Source organism: Taudactylus pleione, unplaced genomic scaffold (genome assembly GCF_031769625.1).
Source record: "Taudactylus pleione unplaced genomic scaffold, aTauple2 ptg000086l, whole genome shotgun sequence".
Taxonomy (NCBI): domain Eukaryota; kingdom Metazoa; phylum Chordata; class Amphibia; order Anura; family Myobatrachidae; genus Taudactylus; species Taudactylus pleione.
Window position 1 is genome coordinate 6,794,545 of NW_028284488.1, and position 25,623 is coordinate 6,820,167.

General features: G+C 40.5%; 1 protein-coding gene across 3 annotated transcripts in view; it reads right to left on the reverse strand.

Annotated features, from left to right (window-relative positions):
* Positions 1–25,623, reverse strand: part of LOC148529144 (uncharacterized) — a 486,130-nt gene that overhangs the window by 170,956 nt on the left and 289,551 nt on the right. For 2 of the 3 annotated variants that reach the window (XM_088468692.1, XM_088468691.1), the window contains exons 70-80: positions 19,625–19,699; positions 18,944–18,979; positions 18,491–18,544; positions 17,432–17,476; positions 16,768–16,812; positions 15,488–15,523; positions 13,485–13,544; positions 11,355–11,480; positions 9,580–9,651; positions 6,108–6,143; positions 2,259–2,318 (exon numbers count right to left, since the gene is read on the reverse strand). In XM_088468692.1, coding sequence (XP_088324818.1) covers positions 2,259–2,318; positions 6,108–6,143; positions 9,580–9,651; positions 11,355–11,480; positions 13,485–13,544; positions 15,488–15,523; positions 16,768–16,812; positions 17,432–17,476; positions 18,491–18,544; positions 18,944–18,979; positions 19,625–19,699 — 645 coding nt within the window. The remainder of the gene's footprint in view (positions 1–2,258; positions 2,319–6,107; positions 6,144–9,579; positions 9,652–11,354; positions 11,481–13,484; positions 13,545–15,487; positions 15,524–16,767; positions 16,813–17,431; positions 17,477–18,490; positions 18,545–18,943; positions 18,980–19,624; positions 19,700–25,623) is intronic. The other variant, XM_088468693.1, reaches the window with a different exon arrangement.

The window sequence follows — 25,623 nt, forward strand, 5'->3', positions numbered from 1 at the left end:
ACGAATGTCAACATGGTAAATGTCGAGATTCTAAGCATGTCAACATGCTGTATGTTACAACCATGTCGGCATTCTAAGAGGGGTATTCAATATGAAACATTAACTTCACTGTCGAAGTTAACGTTTCATATCGGAGTTTTTTCCTGCGTTAAAGCCTGGTGCGCGCTCCCGCTTATCCCCGTATTCAATATAAAATTAACGAAAACGGGAAACTCCGAAGTTGGATTTGCGTAAAGTTACGAATTTTTCCTTAAAATAATTGTAAGACCCCCCTAAAGTTGTAAAGACATGGGGGAACACTATGGGTACCCCCGTTTTAGCCTTTAATTGAAAGTCGGGGATTTAAATAGCCGCAGCAGGTGCTTTTTTCCCGACATTGAAGAAGTGATGCAGAAGAGCACTTAGGTTATTTTTTTCATTTTTTTAAGTGGTCCCATCAAATTTGGGGTACATGAAAATGGGTACTAGCATATTTTGATGTCCCTAAAGTCAGTTCTTAAAAATTCTGCATTTGTGCACCTGCCGCTATAAATCTATTCTAGAAAACATCTGCCGCATCCTTACAGAATAGCCCTGAACCTATTTCCCTATTGTTTAACAATTTTTTCCCTTTCTTTTTTTTGCACCCCAATTTTTTAATTAATTTTTTGGGGTGTCCCTATTTTTTTTTAAAAACTTTTTTTGACATAGTTCTTTTTTAAATGTCAATCTCAGGGGTGCAGGCTATTTTTTTTAAGCCTGCACCCCTAAACCCCAATTCTGCACTTTTTTTCGACACCTATTCAATGGTAAAAGTTATCACCGTTTTTTATCAAAGACTTTTCAAAACTGCGATAAGTCTTTGAAACTGAATACGGTGTAAAACTAAAACCAGTGATATTAACGCAAAAAAGTTAAAAAGTGTGATATTAACGCAAAAAACGATGTTATCGCACCCATATTGAATACCCCTAAATGTTAACAATATATACCCAACCCGTCTTTTAAATGTACTGCATATAATGTTAAAAACATACACACACAAAGACCTGATGCAGAGAGAAAACTAAGCTAGTTTGAGTATCCTGAGTGAATTTGCTCTGAGCATGCCCAGGACAGTGAGCATGATCCCATGCAGATTTTCTTGCTTCTGCCACCTACGTCTGCTTGTATGGTTGGAGTGGGGCAAAATAGTGGCATCCCAAGGTAAGCTATACACAGTAATGGCATATTCACACAACTGCAGGCTCGGAGCACAGTCATATATGTCTGTGAAAGCTGTGCTATTGGCAGGCAGTCAGGGACAGGTGAAAATAGCAGGTGATAATGATGAAGGTCTCTATCACTAACAAAACCGCTTATAATTGGCTGTTTATGAACAATCCTCTGAAACAGATTGCTATTTTAATCTTGGCCTGTGCATGATTATGGTTTTGTGAGTGTGTTTAAGCAAACATCCTTTTTTATTCTATATGTGTGCAAGACAGGCAGTTGTTTATGCTGTATTAGATAGGTTTTTGTGATTCAACTGAAGACTAATAGCTAATGAATTTATTGCACATAAATTTACAACATGGGAAGAAGAGGAACATAAGTGTCTTTGATGTGTGTCAGACGTAATCCAGACACATACAATATGCTACTGTTGTCAACTGGAAGGCATCTCAAGCTTTGCATATGGTTGAAAATACAATATTTTCAACTATATTTGATTGTAGTTCTATTTGAAATACTCTTTATTTTATATAATTTTGTGTCCTTGAAACCTAAATGTTAAAAAAAAGTTTAAGGAAAGATTTTTAATTGCACTTGGTACTTTCTAGTTTATACAAAACTCCCCCACATTTATATGATTATTACCATGACTTTTAAATATGTATGTCTGTCTCCATCTTGTGGCTATACATAAATACTACCTCGCAAACAACCACTATAGAAAGTTTCCAGCTAAAGATACTTATTTATGTATTGTATAAATCTTATATATACGATCTTCTTTAACGCTTCAAAACACTTTGGAAAATGTGCATTTTGGAGGCCTTTCTATTTGGGTTTCCACTGATACCCAGACCAGATATCACTCTGACATGTATGCTCAAGGGTCAGTTTTAATAATTATGAGGGGAGTAAAAACAGGAGCCCATAGCTCTGTGTACAATTCAGTGTAATTGGAAGGAAACAAATCATTGACACTGACAGGACATAAACACATGTAAGTCTGTGTTGCTTTTCCTTATTCTGGAAAAATATCTTTACTTGGGAAATGGGAAATTACTTACTCTGACACCAGGAAGACCACGAGGCCCTCGGGGACCAGGCTCACCCACAACTCCTTCACCCTGTTAATAAATTATAAATATATTGCTAATTAAATGTCAAATCATTAAGAATGGATTTTAAATTAAGAATATACAATGAAATTTTAAACATTTCTTTAAGGAAATATTAATAAAATCATTTATTTTAATGGGGCCACAAAATTCTGCGGCACCGTATAGTGAAGATGTACAGAACTGCATACAGGGCCGACGTAATACGCTAAGCCGACCCTGCACAGCCGGGAGGTGCCGGGCTGGAGAGGCGCCGCCTTCTCCATTTTCCGAGTGCCCGGAGGCTGGAGCAGTGGGTATAGGGAGAGACGTCATGACAGCGACTAGCGTAGGAGTGGGGATTCAGATAAGTACAGCGTTGTGTGTGCATATGTGTTTTTATTTGTATGGGGCACTACTACTGTGGGCACTGTATAAGGGAAACTATTACTGTGGGCATTATATGGGGGACACTACTACTGTGGGCATTGTATAGGGGGCACTACTACTGTGGGCATTACATAAGGGGCACTACTACTGTGGGCATTATGTGTAAGGGGCAGTACTACTGTGAGCATTATGTGTAAGAGGCACTACTACTATGGGCATTGCATAAGGGGCACTACTACTGTGGGCATTGCGTGTAAGGGGCACTACTACTGTGGGCATTGCGTGTAAGGGGCAGTACTGTGGGCATTGTGTATAAGGGGCAGTACTGTGGGCATTGTGTATAAGGGGCACTACTGTGTGTTGTAACGTGAATAAGGGACACTAATATGTGGTATAATGTGAATCATGGGCACTGTAATGTGAGTAAGATCGTGCTTCTGTGTGGTGTAATTTTAATTAGGGGTACTATTGTATGGCCACGCCCCCTTTTTGTGCGACCATGCCCATTTACCTAGTGCACACCTTCGGCGCACTGTTCCTTTATAACAAATACACATACCTAGTAAATACATGAATTCTTTATGCATAAAATATTAGATCTTTTGATTTTCAGAAAACTCTGATTTTGTGCAAATAACTATTACCACCCATATAATCCAACATATACTTTATATGCGATATTTATATTACACTGTGACATATATACTACATATAATGGGAGATGTATCAATCCTTGGAGAGATTAAAATGGAGTAGTTGTTTAAAGCAACTGTGGCAGAGTGGGTCTCTCCCACATTCTGAGTAAAGGGTTAACCTCCTGTAGCCATGGAGGGACCACACCCTTTCCTCAATTATAGGCTCCCATACACCAGCAATCGATTGTGGCAATTCTGCAATTTGCAATCGATTGTGTAAAAAATCTGCAATGTATGGGCTTCACAGATCGCAGATTGCAACCAAAAAGTGATTGCTAAATCAGATTGTCCAACATGTCGGATTTCACAGATGGATTGGGGCTGTAAATTGCTAGTGTATGGACATGATCAGCAGATTTGCAGATCGTTACTAGTAAAATGATGAGCCTTTCAAGATTGCCAGATCTGTGTTTGCTGCCATCGATCTGCAAATCACTGACAAAGATCTGTAATGTATGGTCGCAGATTGCTAGATTGGGAAATCCTAAGATCGGGCAATAAATCTTCAAATTGTTCAATTGTGGTTTTTAGATTGAATGTGAGGATGAGGGTGCACCTTTGTCAGCTCTCTCTACAGAGGCGTATCTATAATGGGTTCAGGGTGTGCAGAGCAAACGGGCACCAGGGTCTAGGAGGGCCCACACAGCACCAATATAGTCTTGAATACTTACCTGTCCGTAGTCTCCAGAGTGCTTCTCTGTAGGGCCGAGCCAGGGCTGCAGAGCAGCAAAAAACACTGGGTAAATGGAGGCGGCCATTTTCCCGGTGACTCGCACAGGCGCAGTACTACTGTTCCCAGAAAAACAGTGCGGGTGCCATTTTCCCAGAGACCCACGCATGTGAAGTAGATTCTGGCATTAGGCCAGAATCTACTGCACCACCAGAGAGAGGAGGGGTGCACTGAGTCTGCAAAAGGGGCCCCTCCTCTCTTAAAACGACCCTGCCTCTCTATACAGGACAAGCTGAACCCTGAATATGCTGTGAATACTCTGCTTGTTTGAACTGATGTTTGATGTTAACTGAACTGTTGTACCTGAACTGTTTGCCTTGTGTAAGAAGCTATTACGCTGGTTCTGCCATTTCAGTCTGGAATAAAAGCTTACTTGTTTGCGATATCTCAGTCTCCCATTCATCACCTGGGTCTTACCTGCTACAGGATCCCAGAGCCGTAACTAGACTTTTGGTGCCCTGTGCCAGAGAGAGCATTTGCACTCCCCCCGCTCCCATTTTTTAAATAGGGACATAAGACAGTGCACCTGAAAAAGGGCCATGGCTTCATGGGGAAGTGCCAGGGAAGAGATAGGGGTACTACTGGGGCAGCCAGGAGATGCTGGGGATAAAAGAAGAGGAAGCTCCAAGTAAGAATGATAATAAACAGTAAAATTGACAGCGCCCCCCTGCCCTGCGGTGCAGGTCACACTACCCTAGTTACTGCCCTGCAGCAACCAATCAGCATCAAGCTGTTATTTCAAAGATTGTGCTAGATAAATACAGTTAGTAGCTGATTAATTGCTTTGCACAACTTCTGCACTTTATCTCTCTCCATGGATTCATACATCTGCCCATAGTGAGCATATAATACAAGTTTATTAACACTCTCCTGAGCAAGTATTCAGTTTAAATAGTGTAACAAGAAATGGATGGATTTAACACTATAAAATTTGTGACTTTGCTCTTTGAAACCCATCATACTTTTTTCTTTCTTTTCTATTCACTTTTCACCTCTTTGTGTGAACACTACTACTTTTCTATATGTTATATTTGAATATTTTCATTAAAGGATAAAAAAATACTTTTACGTTTGAATCTAGCATATGCTACTGCTGCAGAGCTGGATGACGCATATATGCTATTTCTACAGCTTTTTTTTTTTTTAACACATAATGCATCTAACTTATCTTTACCTCCCAAGTGCTGTCTAGATCAGGGGTTCCCAACCACGGTCCTCAAGACACACTAACAGTCTTGGTTTTAAGGATAGCCATACTTAAGCACAGGTGACTTAATTAGTATCCCAGTTAATGTGATTTAACCATCTATGCTGCAGCATGGCTATCACTAAAACCAGGATTGTTAGTGTGCCTTGAGAACCGAGGTTGGGAATGACTGGTCTAGATCACAGGTTCTCAAACTCGGTCCTCAGGACCCCAAACAGTTCATGTTTTCCATGTCTCCTTACAGAATCACAAGTGATATAATTAGCTCCATCTATGGATGTTTTAAAGTGTGTCAGTGAGTAATGACTACACCTGTGCACCTGCTGGGTGATCTGGAAAACGTGACCTGTGTGGCGTACTGAGGACCGAGTTTGAGAACCACTGGTCTAGATGTATGCCTTGAATCTAAAGCTGCATACACACACAACGATTTTGTTACCAACGATTTTCTGAACGATTTTCTGTCAGATTATCTGTCAGATTTTTTAAAGTGTAATGATCGATTTTTTTTAACTACAAACGATTTTTGCATATTCCCTTAATGAAAATCGTTCAGTTGACAAGTCTGACTGAACTACAAACTACAAATGTGAGCGCGCATGAACGATAATCGTTCATCGTTTGACTCAGAAAGTGAACGATTTTTTTCAAAAGATTATTGTTAAACGATATCGTTTAACGATAATCATTAAAAAAATCTTTGTGTGTGTATGCAGCTTAAGCGATAACATTGCGGGATCTACAGGTTATAATGTAGGGTAGAAGACTGTTATGCATTATATGATTGCAATACTAACCTTTCCACCCTTAATGCCTGGTGCTCCTTGCTTTCCCTGTAAATAAAAATATGTGACAGTGCTCATAATGTGAAGTTCTAACATTTACATATATGCAAATTAAATATTTCTACACACGAAAAACAGATTTTTAAACCCCATTATGATTATGAATATTTTATTTGTTTTCCATGCAGTTTCAATAGCAATTTTACCTTTTGCTGTGCAATATCTTTTTACTTTAATCTCTTGCATGACATCGAGATCATTCCATCATCCGTGCATGCATGGACGATGGGGTGACCTAGCTGCCGACACCGGCAAGTTCAATGGTGCCGGTGAATGGCATATTGGGCATGCGGTCACAGGAACGTGCAGTGTGTACTAACTTCGTTAATTGGCACCATCGGGCATTTCATTGGGGGATCGCCTAATGTGTGCCCACCTTTGGAGAATCAGGGATTTATTATATAGTCCCAAAAAGTTCTGATTTCTATCGACGCTCATCACAGCAAAAATGTATTTCAGGGAATTTTATTTTAATTTCAACTCAGCCCCCTGATGATGCTGCAGTAAGCAGGAACTTACAGCACCGCTAGCCAGTCAGGGTCCCTACTGAGCATACCGGGTCACAAATGCGCACTGCACCTGGAGACCCATCTCAGACTTCCTGGTGCAGATTCTTTCTCAATTAATCATTTAATATTTTTTATTGTAATCTAATTTTAACAATAAACACATTATTGGACTAATTAAGCATTTTCCTCTGTGCACCACATCTGCTATCACCATCCTAAGATGATAATAGCATATGAGAACATTCGGCGGTATAGGTAGTTATCTTTACAATTACTGTGGTTAAATGGAAAAATCAATTCAGACAGGATAGGTGTGTCCTACCTGCAGGGGCGTAGAGAGGGTGGGTCCACTGCAGCGCGAGCTCCAGGCGCCTTAGTTGTCAGAGGGCGCCCTGAAGCTGGACTACGGGACAGCTGTCAAGTAGCTGACACTGACAGCTGCAGGGTCCGTGTCCTGCCTTCCTGCTGCTCTAGTGAGAGACTCCTTGGACAGAGGAGCTTGTGCTGAGCCCTGATTGGTGGAGCTCAGCACATGTTCATCTGACCCCAGCAGAGGGCGGGGCTACAGCAGCATGTCGACGAGGAAGAAGCTGCTGGGACCACATTAATGTGAGAGAGGTATTCCAGTTCTGTCTATCACCCTCCCTGCCTGTATGTGTGTATGTGTAACCCTTCATGCCTCTATGTATGTATGTATGTGACCCTGCCTGTATGTGTGTGTGTATGTATTTATGTATGTATGTGTGACCCTGCCTGTATGTGTATGTATGTATGTATATATGTATGTGTGATCCTGCCTGTATGTGTGTATGTATGTGTGACCCTGTCTGTATGTGCATGTGTGATCCTGCCTGTATGTGTGTATGTATTTAGGAATGTATGTGTGACCCTGCCTGCCTGTATGTATGTATGTATGTGTGACCCTGCCTGTATGTGTATGTATGCATGCATGTGTGATCCTGTCTGTAAGTGTGTATGTATGTATGTACTGTATGTATGATCCTGCCTGTATGTGTGTATGTATGTATGCATGTGTGAACCTGCCTGTATGTGTATGTATGTGTGATCCTGCCTGTATGTGTGTATGTATGTATGAATGTATGTGTGACCCTAAAAAACAAAAATAATCAAGCGCTTCTTTGTCTGGGATATAAAATGATTTCATACAGTCTCCAATTGTCCAACGAAAAGTCCTATATATGGAATTTTCTATCTTCTATGATTATCCTTGCTTCAGTGTTTCAGGTAGGACTTGATAATTCTTCCCCTTAATAGGCATTGAGGGTTTCCTCCTCTCTAGATAATCTTGACGTGGATGTACAGTGAATCCTTAATACCTCAAAATATAATCATGGCAAAAGAACAACCATAGTGTAAATCCGATATATTTAATGATACTTGTAAACATTAAACAATCCAAAAGTAAAAATGGCCATGTACCATAAAGGGCCTTATAACCAAGGCAAGAGACATCACATGGGTGGTGGTTGAGTACCCGGGTTCAAATCACCTCCGATGACCCCTCATAGTCTGGTATGGTTACCTTACAGTCACGGTCCTCTCAGCCACTAACGCGTTTCGGCTTCAAGCCTTCTCAAAGTGTGGCTGATATGATTGCCATGATTATATTTTGAGGTATTTAGGATTCACCTGTACATCCACGTCAAGATTATCTAGAGAGGAGGAAACCCTCACTGCCTATTAAGGGGAAGAATTATCAAGTCCTACATGAAACACTGAAGCAAGGATAATCGTAGAAGATAGAAAATTCCATATATAGGACTTTTCGTTGGACATTTGGAGACTGTATGAAATCATTTTATATCCCAGACAAAGAAGCACTTGATTATTTTTGTTTTTTATGTTTATATGTTATGTGGTGGGGACCACATTGTTATTGAGCAGCACTTTTCCGAATTGTGAGCGCAGGATTTTTATATATTGTTTTCTAGTATGTGTGACCCTGCCTGCCTGTATGTATGTATGTATGTATGTGTTGCCCTGCCATTTATATTTATGTATGTGTGTATATATATATATATATATATATATATATATATATAGTGTTTATATTATATAGCACACACTTTTGGAGGGGCACCATAGCACGCTTGTACCCTAGCCACATGCTACACCTCTGCATGCCTGCATAAACCTGCACTGTGTGGTCTGTTCATGAAGTTTTGCGGAAATTAATTGTTACTTTTCACTATATATTGCATCAGTTCGATGCAATATATAGCTTGGCTAAGTAATAATTAATGTATGCTTACCCTCCCAGTGAAGCGATCTGGTATCCAGGGCTAGGGGCGCCGAGTGGGGGCAGTGGGTACAAATTACCCAGGCCCGGGTTTCCTGAGGTGCCTGGCGGGGGCCCGGGTCTGATGCCGCCCCCCCCTCCCTCACAGCAGCCCAACACACAGCACACTGAGCTGCAGTGAGAGACTGCTCGTGGCTGCTAGACTATCCAAAATTGTAAACAACTGTTTTTAAGAATAGAACTTTCCAATCTATTTTAAAAGCACAGTAGTGTGGGACATTTACTGTATAAGCTGCTAGAACAGCTACTGATTCTGCCATCAGCTTCTGCTCATAATATCATTGGCATTAGGTAGAATATGTCGGTGAAGAAACTGATAAAACAGATTAAAAGACCAGACAGAAAAGTAAAGCAATAAGGTCAAGAATATTTGGGAAGCATGGTGTATAGGTAGTTTTAAAATAATGTACTATTAAAAAAAAAAAAAAGTTAATTATTGATGATGGTTGCATGATTAGCTATAAGGACTTACATGTTACACATGACAGCTTTGATACACTTGAAGAAACAAATATTTTAACACTGATAGTTGAATGTCAGGTTAGTATTGGTGACAGGTTACAGCTGTTCTCATTTAAACAGTTTAGTTTTGTACCTCTTTTCCAACAAGACCAGGGATACCTGCTGGTCCAGGGTTCCCATTCTTGCCTCTTTTTCCTCGTTCCCCCTGAAAATAAAAGCTGTTCATTCTTATCTCACAATCATTCTTCATGATCCGTTTTAACTTTAGAAACAATTTTATACAGCGTACGGAAGTGGAGGATTTCTGACAGTAGGACCTGAAGTGGAAGAGCATAGTACTGTTATGTGCCACATGTCTCTCCACGCACCATTGTCACCTTATGCTACAATAGGTGATTTCCCAGGTAGAGCGTTTTCACTTTCTGAGATAATGTACATGCAAGGAATAGTAAAATGTCTGCATTATCAGATTACCAGAGCAACACATTTGCATTTTATGAGCACAAACATCCAGTGAGATCCAGCTGAAATACTGTCACTGCAGTCTACCAATATGCAAATGTTGTAGTTATCTGGTGGAAAGATAAAGCAGTTTATGCTATGCTGATGCAATAATTTTTTGTGTATTCTTCATACACACTATGGTGTTGATTCAATTAGACTGTCCTAGTGTATAAGTGCGGCTATATGCTGTATGCTATAGGCCAGAGGTTCCCAAACGTGGCCCTCGAGGCTCCCCAACAGTTCAGGTTTAAGAGCTATCCATGGTTGACCACAGGTGACTTAATTAGTACCTCAGTCAATTTGATTTAAGCACCTGTGCTCAACCATGGTATCTATAAAACCTGAACAGTTGGGGAGCCGTGAGGACCGTGTTTGGGAACCTCTGCTATAGGCTTTTATGCCGCACTAACAGGACTTGCTGATTTTTGTTTGCAGCTCTGTTGGATTGTTTACAAATTTCCACGAGTCTAGGGCAATATTGGCACCGAGGGGGAGAGATGAGGTGCCATTGCCAGCAATTCCACGTCGTTGAAATGGCTGCTCACCCCCCTCACGGCCACACTGACTAATTACATCAACCCCTTAATATTTCTTTTGAGGGCAATGGACAGACAATAAAGATCAAATATGATCAGTTTATAATGTTGATGAACCATGAACCAATCAGATGTGAATTGTTTTCAGTAACCCTATACACAAATTATATTACTACTATGTATTTCTTTAGAGTCTATATGGTCATGACAGCCAATGAAGTCACTGGAGACTGTAAAATGTTTGTTTCATACACAACGGTTATTGGAAGTGAAATGGTTTATTCATATCAGTGCGCTTTTCCATGCATTCGTCTTGTCTCCTAATGTTCAGAGCGCAAATTCATCCATCTACAATACATGAATCCCATAGTACAGTACCTAATAGCTGTAATCTCAGAGTTATCAGGTGTCCTGCCCTTTTGTGTGTGAGTTAATAAATGGACTGTCCCTCTCTCCACACACTTGCAGACTTCAAGACACCATTAGCCAAGTTTTGTGACAACTACAAACAATGAATGCACCCTTTATCTGTCTAATCAAATGTTTAATACGCAGCAACTGCACCATCCCCAGCATTACATCACTATTTAAAAACCCACTGGACAAAGCACTGACCCTAAGGGCTATCACATAAATTAAACTTCCCAAAAGCCTACTATAGTAGAACTGGCTTATTTACACGCGCAGTTAATTTGTTGTATACTATTTTGTGAGCAAGTCACCAAGGGAAGATGGCATTTGTCATAGAGAGTGAATAATTGCAAATAAGTGCTAACAAAATTCAACAGGAGAGTTAAATATTTAAAAAGACTATATGGAAAACGATGCACTGTGTTTAAATGTCCATAAAACATTACAGTATACTTACAGAAGGCCCAGTGGGACCAGATAACCCTGTAGCACCTCTCTCTCCCATTGATCCAGAGATACCAGCATTTCCTTGGATTCCTTGGATGCCTTGTGGCCCTGGGGTTCCCTTCTCTCCAGGCTCACCCTGTGGCAGAAAATGTATTAAATAAGTATTTGTGCAGCTATATTGAATGCAGAATTCTAGCTTACATTATATGTAAAGAAAGGTAAATCAAAGATTTTATTTATGATTTCCAGTGTTGTGAAGTAATGTATATGACATTTTGAGATTTTAGGTCTGTCAAAGAGCAAACACTGTAAAGGTAGTGGACAAAAAAATTAAACATCACTTTAAAGATACTTAAAAGGGCATTGAGCCATCACATGCTGCCCATACAGCTTATATATACAGTGGCTCTGAGTATTCCAAAGGCTGGTCTTATGCAAGAGGGATTAAGCACCATTCTTCCTCAGGTCAGTAAATGTGGAAGAATCTGTAACAGGCAACATTCCATAACTGCGCAATTGAAATTGTGACCGAGAAGTCCATGATACAAGGACAATATCACTGACAAACTCATCAACCACAGAATGATCACATGTGGTCTATGGACTTGGGACACTGTCATACAGGAAGATACCCCTGCTGTCAGTAAAGTGCAGCTGCAACACATGGTGAAGATGATCAGTAAATGCCACTTAGATACGATTAGCCTTAACCTAGTTGTGTATGGGATGACTGCATACTGTACAAACTATGCCTGATGAAAAATGTGCCTCCATAGCCCTTTGGTTTGGTGCTGCACATGCACTTGTCTGTTTGCTGTTCATCTAACTGAACAAATTTCCAGCACTGCTGCCTGTGCTTTTTGCACCATTGACTTGAAAACAACTTTGATACCCAGTTCCTTGGTGTTTTTACTAAAAAAAAATATAATTTTGTGGTCATTTGCTCTGTAGTTGCTGGTCTATTTGCTTTGCACTTCAAATAAATGTACGGACATTATAATCTTGGAGTTGTATGTGCTGTCACCCACTCTTGCCCTTTGCTATTGGTGTTTGTCCTCAGAGTTACAAGCCAGCATCACCTACAGGAAGTCACTGCTCAAGTTGAGGTATATTGATTGCTGAAGCTCCTGCCAAATGCACCACAACATTCACACTTCTATAAAAGTCACAAACTGCTCCACTTGCAGCCTTGCTAAACATAATAATAAGCAACTATTACTATTGGTATATAGTACTATGCTGATAGTGTTAAACACACATCAACATTACTTTACAGGGTCGTATTAAGTGAGGAGGGGGCCCATGTGTAATCTCCATCCAGGCTACTCCTCCCAAGTTGGTAGCACAAGTGAGTAGACTCTGGCACTGAGGGCCTGATTCAGACCCGCTCGCGAACGCTGTGCGCTCGCAAGCGGGTCGATGGCGCCCTAGTGCGCATGCGCACGACGGAGGGTGCTCCGTCGTGCGCATGCGCGAGACCCGCATAGCGACAGCCAAGCTGTCGCTATGGGTCTCGCACCAAAGGGGGCGTGCTGTCGATGGTGAGTGACAGCACGCCCCCTTTGGTGGGCGTGCCGGGGACGTTGCTGCCCAGACGGAGGTGTTCCCATGGGAACGCCTACCATCTGGGGCCGGCCCCACTGACATCACTAGTGATGTCAGTGGGAGTGCTTTTGGCTCTGATAGAGCCAAAAGCACTCCAGGGCTTGCGGCAGCGAGACCCTACAGCAGGGTCTCGTCGCAAGCCCGATGGTCGCGATGGTCTTGACTATCGCGACCATCATTTTGGCCGCTCGCTATAGCTGTGGGTGGTCACCCACAGCTATGCAAGCGGCCATGTGGCCGCTCCATTTTTAGGTAGGAGGGCCCTGATTCAGAGCGAGCGCTCTGGTCAGAGCGTCCGGTTCTGAATCAGGCCCTGTGATTTTTCTACTGCGCATGTGCAGACTGCCGGGAAAATGGTCACCGAACCACTTTCCCCGTGATTTGTACAGCAATGCTGCTATCGATGTGGGACTCCAGAGAGGTGAATATTGAACAACTTGGGTGCTGGATGTGCGCTGTGGCCCCCCTGGACTCAGGAACCAATCAGTGACCTGCACACCCTGCACCCATTGTAGTTAAGCCACTGAAATTTTACCTTAATACCTGGAGGTCCGGCCTGCCCCACTGGTCCTCTATAGCCAACTCCTGGCTCTCCCTAAAAGAACGTAACCAAACATGTTAGGTAAATACGGGGTATGATATCAATTAGTGGATATGACATAGAAGCCACACACTTAAAACATATAATGATATTTTATCAAACTCGACAATAGTAGATCACCTAAGCAACTTCTGTATAATGTCAGGTCCATAGCTTTGCTTAGGTTTAAATGTAATTATATTCACTAAAACATCTCAATATGTTATAGTAGAGAATGAACTCTACTCCCTTGCCTTTCCTGGAATATCATAATGGATAATAAAATCATTGAGTTATCTCAATAATTAAAGTAAAGAAAAATAATGACTGTGACAAAAAATTTTCTTTACCTGCATTTCAGTGAAGGAAATAGATTTGTTTTCCCTGAATATAGGTCTCTAGTTTACCGATTCTCAAAGAATTAGCAAAAGATGACATTGCAAATATAAAATAAGCTATTTTTGCCAGCAAGAGGAATCAAATAGCATTTTAATCAGCAGCTCACGTGTTCTTGGGATGTAGTCACCACCCCGGCAGGTGGGATGCCGGCTCTCAGAATACTGTACCAGAATCCCAGCTCCAGAATCCCGACCGCCTGCATCGCCATAGTAAGTATTAGGGTTAGGGGAGGGCTAGGTTTAGGGGTTAGGGTTGGGCACCATAGAGAGGGTTAGGGTTAGGCTGCTGGAGGGGAGGGTTAGGCTTTGGGGGGGGAGGTTAGGGTTAGGCTGCAGGAAAGGTGGGTTAATGTTACAGTTAGGTGGAGGGTTAGGAGTTAGGATTAGGACACTTACCTACTTGTGTCACGATTCTCACTGTCTGGGTGCCACTGTCTATATTCTGACCGCTGGCATCCAGACAACCGGGATCTCATACCCAACCCGTGTACTTCCCCATCAGCATTATCATACAGTGAACTGAGCCTTCATAAAATGACCATATCATGAGATCAGAGTCTGTGACAATGGTCATGGTGCCACCTAAGCCGCAGAATGATTGACATGCTGCAGCCATTTGGTGGTGTGGAAGGGGTGATGACAGTCAGCATCCCAGAAAATGGGGATGAGTTGGTCCTGTATTCTGAGCATTTCAAGGCCAGTGGCTGCGTCCTTGGATGCAGCCTCACTGGCCCCGGCAGTGTGAAACACACAGCCATTCTGAGTAACTTGGGGATTACTCAGATGTCCAATGCTCACGCAATTGATCCCATGGCTGCGTCTACGGATGCAGCATCGGATTAAAGAAGCCGGCAGTGGGTATCCTATTACTTGAAGATGCCTCCTGTAGCTTTTGCACATTGTAGCACAGCTGCTGCATACAAAGGCACAGAGGCTGTTCTACAGCATCCAGCTCTGAATCAGGCCCAAAGCCTAAAGCACTGTCTTTAGTGATCCTGGGAAACTGCTATTCCTAAACATTAGCACTTGGGAACTGGTATTCTACTTTGGGGAGTAGGTCTTGGGCCTGATGCAGAGTTGCAGAGTGTGACATACGCCAGTTTGTGTATCTCAGCTTACATGAAATTGCTCTGCGCATGCCCAATAGGTGGCAGCACATATATGTGCCTATGCAAACCTGAATGATTTTGCAACGTACGCTCACCTGCACCTAGAAGGTGGGACAGGAGGGACGTTCTAACCAAGGCTGAATACAGTACAGGTGTGATTACGCAAATGAGGTTCATTCAGCCCTAAAGAAGCACACATATTCACTTGTTAGGTGTGTATATACAGGGCAGGAGCAAATACACACTGATCACTTGTAAACCAGACACAAACACTGCTGATGTCTCTGGAGATGTGGCTGTGCATATGAGTGGAAATAAGCTATTTTTCCGTACAGTAATGTAGGCCCTCTTGCCAACAACTCTGCACCCCCCATCATCTTGCATTTCATGTTTAAATAATATAACTTACACAAAAAAACCTATGAAATGCAAATGTATAATAATGTATTACCTTTTGTCCTTTTTCACCAATTTCTCCTTTTTCTCCCTGAAAAATTGCTGGATTAGAGAACTGGTTACAGCACAAATGTCCAAATACAGTAGGACTGACAGATGAACGTAAAGTAAAGGGGCCTATCCATTAGCAGATCTTTTTCAAAAGATGAAAGACAAAAGATTATCCCTTGAAAATTCCTGGGGCTGCGGTGACAGATATCTGTAATTTACATGACAGATTTTTGCCAACGACGAATGACGAACGATATTGCATGACATCATTCAGGGAGTGGATTTTTTTTAATGTTTCTATTAATTTTCATTAAAAATATCGTACGTTGTTTACCGCGACAGATATTTTTAATGTCTGTCAGTGATAAGCGATAATTGACCAACATGTTGGAGAGACAAAAGACAAAATTTGTCGGCCGCGGGAGTGCGCATTATCATTGATCAGAGCCTATCCATTATCAGATAAATTGAACGACTGAACGATAAATCGTTCATCGTTCAAATAACATTAATCAATAAAATTCCTTAAACACTGTACAGTGCTTCACATAGTATAGCTTTGCCAAGAAGACATTTACAGACATAGGTTAGTAAAATGCTTCTATATTTACAAAACAGCTTTATCCCAATTTGGTTCAAAGCATTTTACATAGTTGTGCAGAGATTAATGCAGCCACAGGTTGAGTCACTCCCCCCAAAATATTGGGGGGCAATTATTTAAAATTCTTAGTCATTCACATCAGTCCTTGCCGTGTTGGAGCTTGCAGTGTGATTTTGCTAACACTCACTTTTTTGTTAGAAGTCAATTAACTTACTAGAATATTTTCTGGACTTTGTGGTAGGAAACCTAAGCACATGATAGAAACCCAAGCAAAAATGGGAGAACAAAGCGAGTGACTCAACCTGTGGCTAACTGAATCTGCCCCTTAGAAAGGAAGGTATATTGAACCTACATCTTAATACTGGCTGACTACACACTATGCAATTTTTCAGTCGAACTGACAATCAGAACGATTTTTCTGCCAGTGGAGGTCCCGATATTGGCAGCACAAACTATACAACTTAAATGAAAAATCTGCCAATTTTTTGGCTCATGGATCGATAATTTGCATATGTCAGCCCACAAGGATGATGAAGTAAACAATAACAAAATCGCAGGAAATATTTAATTGTCTATATTGTGTTTAGCCCCTATTCATCTGCAATCTCGGTTGATAGTAATTAGCTAGCTAGAAAAGAGTTTCTGAAGATCTGACTGAGGAGAACTTTAAAAGCTATTCTTACCTTCTGCCCAGGAGTACCAGGATCTCCAGGGTCCCCAGATTCACCCTACCAGAGAGAGATATGAACAATCTGATACATTTATCTGACTGTTTATTACACTGACAGATGCAGTTTGTGTTGGTAAAACAAGAAAAAATTATCATATATTAATTGCATATGCACCAACTTCAAAATCCCACATATGGAGCCAGCTCTGATACAGCAAATAAAATGTTGAGCAATATGATTGCATAAACCAGAAATGGTTATCTCCCATTAATATATAGATGTGTGTGTTCTCTTCTGGAACAATTGTGAAATGGCAATGGGGCTTGTTGCTATAAAAAAATATGTCAGGTCTGTTTTCTGAAAACTGAGTAAGCTATACATAGTTCCAAAGTCTGGATATTATCTTTGTACAGTACACATTTACTAGCAAAAAGAAGACACGCAGAACTCACATACAACAACATGCAACATATCTAGTAGTGTCTATAATTGTAGGGAAAAACAGGAAACAAAAAAAGTGCATACTTGTGATTTCTACACATACAGTATGTGTTGTGTAAGTAGGGTAAAATATGAAGAAGGATGTGAAAGATTTTAAGATATATGCATGGATAATTTCACTTAAAAGGAAAATAAAGGACATGTGCCTTGTTCAAGGTAATATGCAAGAAAGTACCTTCTGTGTTTTGTCTCTCTGTGGTCCTGAACGTCGTTTTCCTTCCTATTATTGTGGAAAAAAGATTACACAAATTATAAAAGCAATATCAATTACATTTCAGGTTTTTTTTAGATGTGTAAGTGCTTTCTATTTGGACATTTAACATGTTAAGTTTTGAGGTGATCTCAGACTTAAAACAAAAATACAAGGTACTTATTGCTATACTGTATATACTGTAAAATAGTTTTCATAAATTGTTCTTAAATGTACTTGTTTAGGGGTTTGCAAGAGTTGCTCTGCATGCAACTTTATAAATTGCAGGAATGAACCTAATTTAAATTGTATGTGACTTCAAATTTAGTAGGATTCACATTTTTGGCCTCTTTTTTGAAAAGTTTGCTTCACCTTGGAGATCCACATTGAGTAAATGAGGAAGACAGGTTCAATCTATTTTTATTTTTTAAACAAGCACGTAAGTGTCTTCTGGTTACAGTAAATGCATAACAAGATGGAGAAGGGCACTGTTTCCCCAAACTTTCTACTCAGAGACTTTGCAAACGGAGGCTGATATTTATGTTGAAAAGAAGAAAATTAAAAATTACTGTAACTCTTGGAACTTAGTAGTAAACAAAAAAGCAGACTTGTGGTACATAAGAGATTACAGTATTGGCATCAAAAAGAGGGAGGCAAGTAGGAAAAGGAACCTGAGAGGGAGTCAGAGGGCAAAATAAGCTCAATCTAAAATTAGGGCCACACTGGACGATATTTCGCCCGATCCGGCGAATTGGGCAGACATATAATCCATGCCGGCAAGTGTACGCACCATTTTCCCGCTGGATCATTCAGCGCATCGACAGATCGAGCCTACATGCTGCTCAATCTGTCCGTTTGATGAACGACCCCACGCTTGTGGAGGTGGCTGGTGAACGACATATCGTGCGGTCGTTCACCAGATTGCGTGGTGTCAATGACCGCACAATATGTCATTCATCGCATCGTGTGTCGGCCGGGTACACACATCATCTAGTGTGTACCCAACGTTATACATGTTGAGATTAAGAAAACACTGTGTTTTACCTTATCTCTCTTGGAGGGTGCCTCTGTCTGGCCTTCTTCATCTGTCTCTTGACTCTGATGGGAACATAATTTGAAAATATAATAGTTATTGCCAGAGCCGTAACTAGACTTTTTGGTGCCCTGTGCCAGAAAGAGCATTGGCGCCCCCCTCATTTTTCAAAAGGACATAATGCACCCAAAAAAGGGGAATGGACTTATGGGGAAGGGCCAGGGAAGAGATAGGAGAGGCCAGGAGATGCTGGGGATGAAATAAGAGGAAGCTACAAGTGAGAATGATAATAAACAGAAATTTGACAGGCCCAAACAGCGCCCCCTGACCTGTGGCGCCCTGTGCGATGGCACCGGCCGCACTACCCTAGCTACGGACCTGGTTATTGCTGCCTGCATTACTAGGCACAGTTTTGTTGTGTAGACATGCAGCCTTACATTGTATAACACTGAATTATTACATACCTTTTTCCGTCTTCCTCCCTGTGTCCCTGGGTAGGACTTTTAGAAACACAAATGGAAATATTAAAACCAGCAGATATTATCACCAGTTAAGACAATAACATGCATTAGGAAAATGAGCACACAAAAGCACGTTTGTATTGATTTTCCTGCTCTGTGATATGCTGATGCATATATCACATATACTGTACTATAAAGTCATACATAAATAAATCTTATGCACTCATCTGATCACTAACATAGAAGGTTATCTCTCTTTCCCCTCTGCTGGTGACTTATGAATAGTGCTGAAATGTGTTACTGTGTTAAAAACAGACTTTGCAAAAAGTTGTAAAATTAATTTTGGCCAGTTTAAAAAAAACCATTAAATTCTCATAGATTAAATTCTGAGTTAAAGTATGCATCAGTTGCAAACAAGATACAGTATGAGTGATATGGGTATTTATCAAACATGTACAACTCCTTAACCCCCTATTTTTAACTAGTGTTATTTACGGAGAAATATGCAAATATGAACATGCTGTAACTCTTTAATTGCCTTACATGCTAATCCTCATTAAGTAATAAAACTAGACAGCAAGTACTCTTTGGCTTTCATGCCCTGAAATCAGTATTATGCAACATCCCAGTATGTCAATACTATGTAACAATGATTTAAATACAGCAACACATTCTGATCCTTACCATATTTTCTTGCTCTTCGACCATCCTTCTAACTCGAATTTTCCCAGCGTGTTCTGTTATATTAACATGGTTCTGCTTAAAAATAACCTATTGTTAACCCAGTTTATTCAATAAACTTTAGAATTAATATAAACAAGGAAATCCTATGGAGGAAATTTCTGTTTTCACCCTTTCAGGTATATTTACTAAACTGCAGCTATACAAAGCCAGCGCTTGTCGCGAATTCTGGCAGCAGGACTTAAAAGGGCAATTATTATTAATTAATACCATTAAATCCTACAGGCAGGACTGTTGACAAGCTGTGGTTAGTAAATATACACCTTAGTTTTTTACTACTTTACATACAGTAACCTAACAAACTTAATCTATTATTAAATATAAGTAAAAAACAAAAAATTACACATGTTCCTTTGTTTCTCTCTGTGTGGAGGAAACTGGAACTTTCTGTTGTTAGGATATGAGCTATATAATAAGAAATATTACCTGTAAACATTGATTTAAGTCCTATTTGTCTAATAGAAATGTAAAGGCGCACATCCACATGCCGACTAGGGAAAGCCAGTACGCTTACAACATCGTAATCGTACTGTCGTCTCCCATCCCCTGCAGTGCCTACACTGAACGATTAGTCATTCAGCATAGGCACCCTCCATCATCCCCGAACATGGCCAATCTATCGTTATCGGCAGATTGACCTGCATGTTCGGGCGATGATTGATGTCGGAAACGACCAGCGGGAGAGCGTACCGCTGGTCTTTTCCGACATTATAGTGCATGATTTGTGCATGATTAATGAGCGATTGCATGATTACGATGTTGTGTCATTAATATCGCCTAGTGTATGTGCCCCTTAAGAGTTTGAATGTTGTAGTTTCTATTAGGGATGTGCAGGCTCGGATAGGTTTGAGTTTGCACGTTGAGTTCGGATTTTTCCCTCCAAAAAAACGGAACTCAGAAAGAGGCTAAACGTCATCTTACATGGACGAACATCAACATTCCTTTTGTCCAGGAATGTTGATGTTCGTCCATGTAAGATGACGTTTAGCCTCTTTCTGAGTTCCGTTTTTTTGGAGGGAAAAATCCGAACTCAACGTGCAAACTCGAACCTATGCGAGCCTGCACATCCCTAGTTTCTATGAAACTGATGTGAGAGTTACCATTATTTGCCTTCTCTCCCATTCACAATACATTTATCTTTTAACCTCCTGCACTGGTCTTGTCTATATAATTCTCTCACAATACAATAGTTTAGTGTGTTGTGGAGTGACAGCGGAATGTGTAACATCATACATCATACTTCCCACATTTTATATTTAGAGCTATCTGGGGAAGAAATTGGCAAGAATTGTGTCCTAAACCTGAATCATTTTATTTATTAATACTTATGGGGGAATTCATTTAGGGGTGAGTCGGCTTGCCCTGCAAGTAAATGCGACTATACTGTATACAGCACATACGGTTACTCCAGATTCACTGATGATTTTTGTTCAGAGCTTCATAGGGCTGTGAACAGAAAAAAAGCAAGTCTGGGGCGAATTCGGGCTGCCAGGGGGGCAAGATGAGGTGCCTTTGCCATTGAGACACCCCCCCGTATGACTAATTCAACTGGCCCCTAATTAATGTTTTAAGTCATTGTAGAAAAATGTGATATATGATTGTTGCTGGTATGGACCTGTGTCACTCAGTAAACATCCATATACCTATGGCATAAGTAGTATATACAGACACCATAAACTACTGAGTCAACTTGCTGCACATGAGGTGATCTCATACATCTCTCAGGGTACATTGGGGTAACTACAACTGTTGAAAGTTATTTCATATATTTTGACCAAAAGAAAAAGTAAATACCTTAATAATAATGGCAATAGGTATAATGTAGCAGCATATGCTATCATATGCATATCAGTTCAGGGTTTAACTGTGCACATAACACATTTTTGATTCGCCATCACAAGTACTTTTAAGTTGTGATCCAAATGAACTTGAAAAACCTGATTGGGAAATATAGAATTGTGGAGCTATTTATTTCTATGATGTGCCACCTATTCTTTCCTATAGTTCACATGTTAGCATGAGAAAATGATGTTGGCATATTTATTTCTCAAATTCCTATAACTTATGAAAAGCTTAGCTGTCAGTGTGGACACCATACATGATTTTTCTGTGTTTCAGTCACAATCTTTATAATGTAGCTTAAGTACTGTATATGTGCAGGCTAATCCAAAATTAGACATGCACTCTACAACCCAAAGCATATTGATAATGACAAATGACGAGTTCATCTATGAAACAGTGTGATATACAGGGGCGTCTTTCGTCTGTTTATGCTACAATCCAAAGTCTAATGAGCTTTTGTTAACATTAATGAGTTCAACAGTAAAATCTTTATGAGATCTAATTTTATGAAGGTTAATCTATTACTTTATATTCCTCTAGAACAATCAGGTTTATGGGGGAATGACACACTGGTTAATTGATTTCCCATCTGGTAAGAGAGACAGAAGCAGTGTCTTTCCAACCTCAGCGTCAGTGTATGCGCACCAGATGTAATATACCATTGTTGTCTGATTTTATTGCCGAGTTTCAAAGGTAAACAACTTCAAAACACAGAATAACCTCAGAAGAGTGAAATCACCAGCCTGTCACCTGCATTGCACTGGAATCCCCAATGTCCTAACATTTACCATTCACAGCAGGATGTGAAGCCCTTTAGAAGGCAATCATTCCATTATTTTTACTTCCATCTTGGTGTCTACTGCTGTTTAATGTCATTTGTTGCAACAATATAGTTTAGGTGCAAAAGTACTACTCTACCATAGTGCCCTTGACGCAAATGCAGTAACAGTAACAAATTGTAAATTCATGCATGCATATACAAAAGGTTATTTTATTAACATTACTCAGTACCGTCCTGTGTCAGTTCTGGAGATCAGGCAATATTGGGTCAAATGTGTGTTCAGATTTCAATTTAAAAATTGTAGGAGCTCCAGACAGAAGGAAATTACATGCACTTTAATATTTAAATCGTGATAGTAAGCACAACCAATATTAACTTTATTTTTTCGCAATTGACCCAATAAACAGTGGCATAACTCACAATCACTATGTTCCATTACAGTGGCAAACGCAGGATTTCTAGAGGAGGGTTTCCAAATGCTTGATTTTAGAGTGAGTGTGGCCAGTCCATGAAGATGGCAGAATTAGCACTTATCCAGCTTTAGTATGCGTCATACAAAGTATATAGTGTGCCATAATTCCGTCATATAAAGGACCAGCGATCACAGTAAGCCATTAGATGCAGCAGTAGGCCCCTCCTGCCTGAGCAGAATGTTTTTATTTTAGATGTGAGCACCATTCCAGAGTATTGGAGAAAGTCTGGGAGAGCAGCAGAATAACCTAGCACTGCCCTGGACATATATGTACATATTGGGCTCTATAGCAGTACATCCCTAACAGTGCATGGTTTCCAGATCTCCTAGTTGGTGCAAAGGTTATTTATTACTGGCTGATACATGCAAAAAGATGGTGCTAATTATGTCATTTGTGATACTGAGAAGAAGATGCAGCACTCACTAGTAAAATTCTATTACATTACTATTTCTATTGTGGTCATGGTGTGGGCTAGGAAGGGGGGTTTCCAGGCAGCCAACCCCCCCCCCCCCCCCACTGTGTTTGCCTATGCATTACAAAATTGGAGGGGAGGAAGGGGTGGCATTGAGTAGCTACTCCTCTCTTCTGAGAACAGTTAGCACATATTCTAAAGGTGATGGGCATTCCTGGCTAGGCCTCACTGCTATGCTCCAAGGCAGTCACATCGGCAGTTCTGGTGGTAGTTAAAGCTATTTTGGGTGGGTTCTCTATGAACAATGAACACTCTACTTGCACAAGTATATTGCACTCCATACTATATATTAATTACATTGTGTTCTAATATTACTTTGTACAACATTCACATTTTCCACTCATTTGATTTTTTTGTAACTAAAATATCATTTGCACGTCCATACATGCAGTGGCTTCATGCCAACTTGCCCCAATTAATTTCAACTCTGGGCCCAAGAAGACTATTGATCCTGATCAGAATGGGATGTAGTCAGTATCCTGGTGTGCGGGATGCTGACGGTCTAAATACCGGAGCCGTACCCTAACCGCTGGCATCCCGAAGGTAAGTATCGGGGGTTAGGGGAGGGTTAGGCACTAGGGGGGAGGATTAGGGTTAGGTACTAAGGAAGGAGGGTTAGGTCTAGAGTGCAGGGAGGGGGAGGTTAGGTTTAAGCACTGGGTGGGGAGGTTAGGTTTAGGCACCGGGGAAGGAGGGTTAGGTTAAGGGTAGGGATTAGGGTTAGTGGTAATATACTTACCTATGGGTATCGGGATTCTGTCGGGATGCCGCTGTCGGTATTCTGACCGGCGACATCCCAACCGCCGGGAACCCATACCCAACTTGATCAGAACTGATTGGTATGCATGGAACATTTGAACAACAAGCATGTGGTCATTATCCAGCCATACTAATGGTTACCCATTTTATCCTGCCATTTGGTCTGAGTGCCTGACAGCTCGGATCGGACTTTGTGTAGGAATGTTTAATTTTTAGACAAGAGTAAAAGAGCTGATTCACAGACATAATTTGGATCTCAGACAAATCAGAATAATAAGCACTTTGTAACCTTGAAACTCAGTAATATATGGAGTTATAATCTAAATTCTATGTATTGTGTCACTGAAAGAAATGAATTACATTAACTTTATTACTAGGGGATTTTGTTTATATCTAAAAATTTTAGTGAGAAATTCACCATGCAACTGCTAACCTTTAATAAACAAGTTGAGGTTAGTTCCCAGTAGAACACACTATTCAATCATCGGGCCGATCAGCCGGTTTTCGGCTGCTCAGTCCAATAATCTCAGAGCATTTACTCTGCACCTGGGGCCGATTATCTTTCCAAAACCAGTAGGATTGGATGAGTGGATCTGACCTACCGTACTATACAACTTCCTCCAATACGATGAGCCGTTACTGTGCATATTTTGCAGTGTCTATAAATTCCCAATCATTTGTCTAACATTTATGCTGATAGTTCAATTAAAAATGTCACTTTATGATGTGTTAGGACAGATAATCATTCAGATTGGTGTAATAAATCACTAGTGTGTACACTGAAAATCTAATGTTCTCAAAATCGATTAATCACTCTGAAAATTGTTAAGTCTGCCATATGGTGATTAATATAATTCAGGTGTTTAACCTTCATTAGTATTACGATTTAAACAGTATTCCCTAAGACATGCTTATTAGTACAATTATCTCTGAGCTTTATCAGACAGAAATGGTCAATAATTAATGCAAATTACAATACTTTACAATCTTCTTATGCTGATTACTTTGTGTAGTTGCTTTGAATTTTGTACTGTGCAATGTGTAAAATCACTGCATTAAGGCACAGGCCTCACAAATCTCAGCACATCCTGACATTTCACTCCAGAGAGAACAATACAATTTGCTACCAGAACATTTAGTTTTATAAACAATCCACTGTTGTAACAGCAAGTTGCAAAAGGGAGACAGAGTCTGCCCCCAGACCGTATGGAGCGCCGGTCAATATCTTCATAAAAACAAAAGCAAAGTTTAAAATGGGCCCTGGAAAAAGTGCAATCAGAGTTGGATATGAAAACAAAATAAAATGCAAGAATTAAAAAAAAGATTAAAACTTTATCCAGAATCCAGTTATTGAAGCTTATTCAAAGCCATTGATGGCTATAAAATGGTATAATACAGTATTAGGTCATTTGCTTGGATGCAACATCTTTCTTCTGTCACTGAACAGGTAATCCAAGGACAAAGGTAAAGGAAACATCAGTCCCACTGTGTCTGTAGCAGCCTCCCCATATGGGAGCCAAATGGTTTACACCAAGTAGATGGATGCCAGCAGTGTCCTACGTCACATACAGCTAGCACCAATTTGCAGGCTTTATAGCTTGTGGAGAGGTTGTGG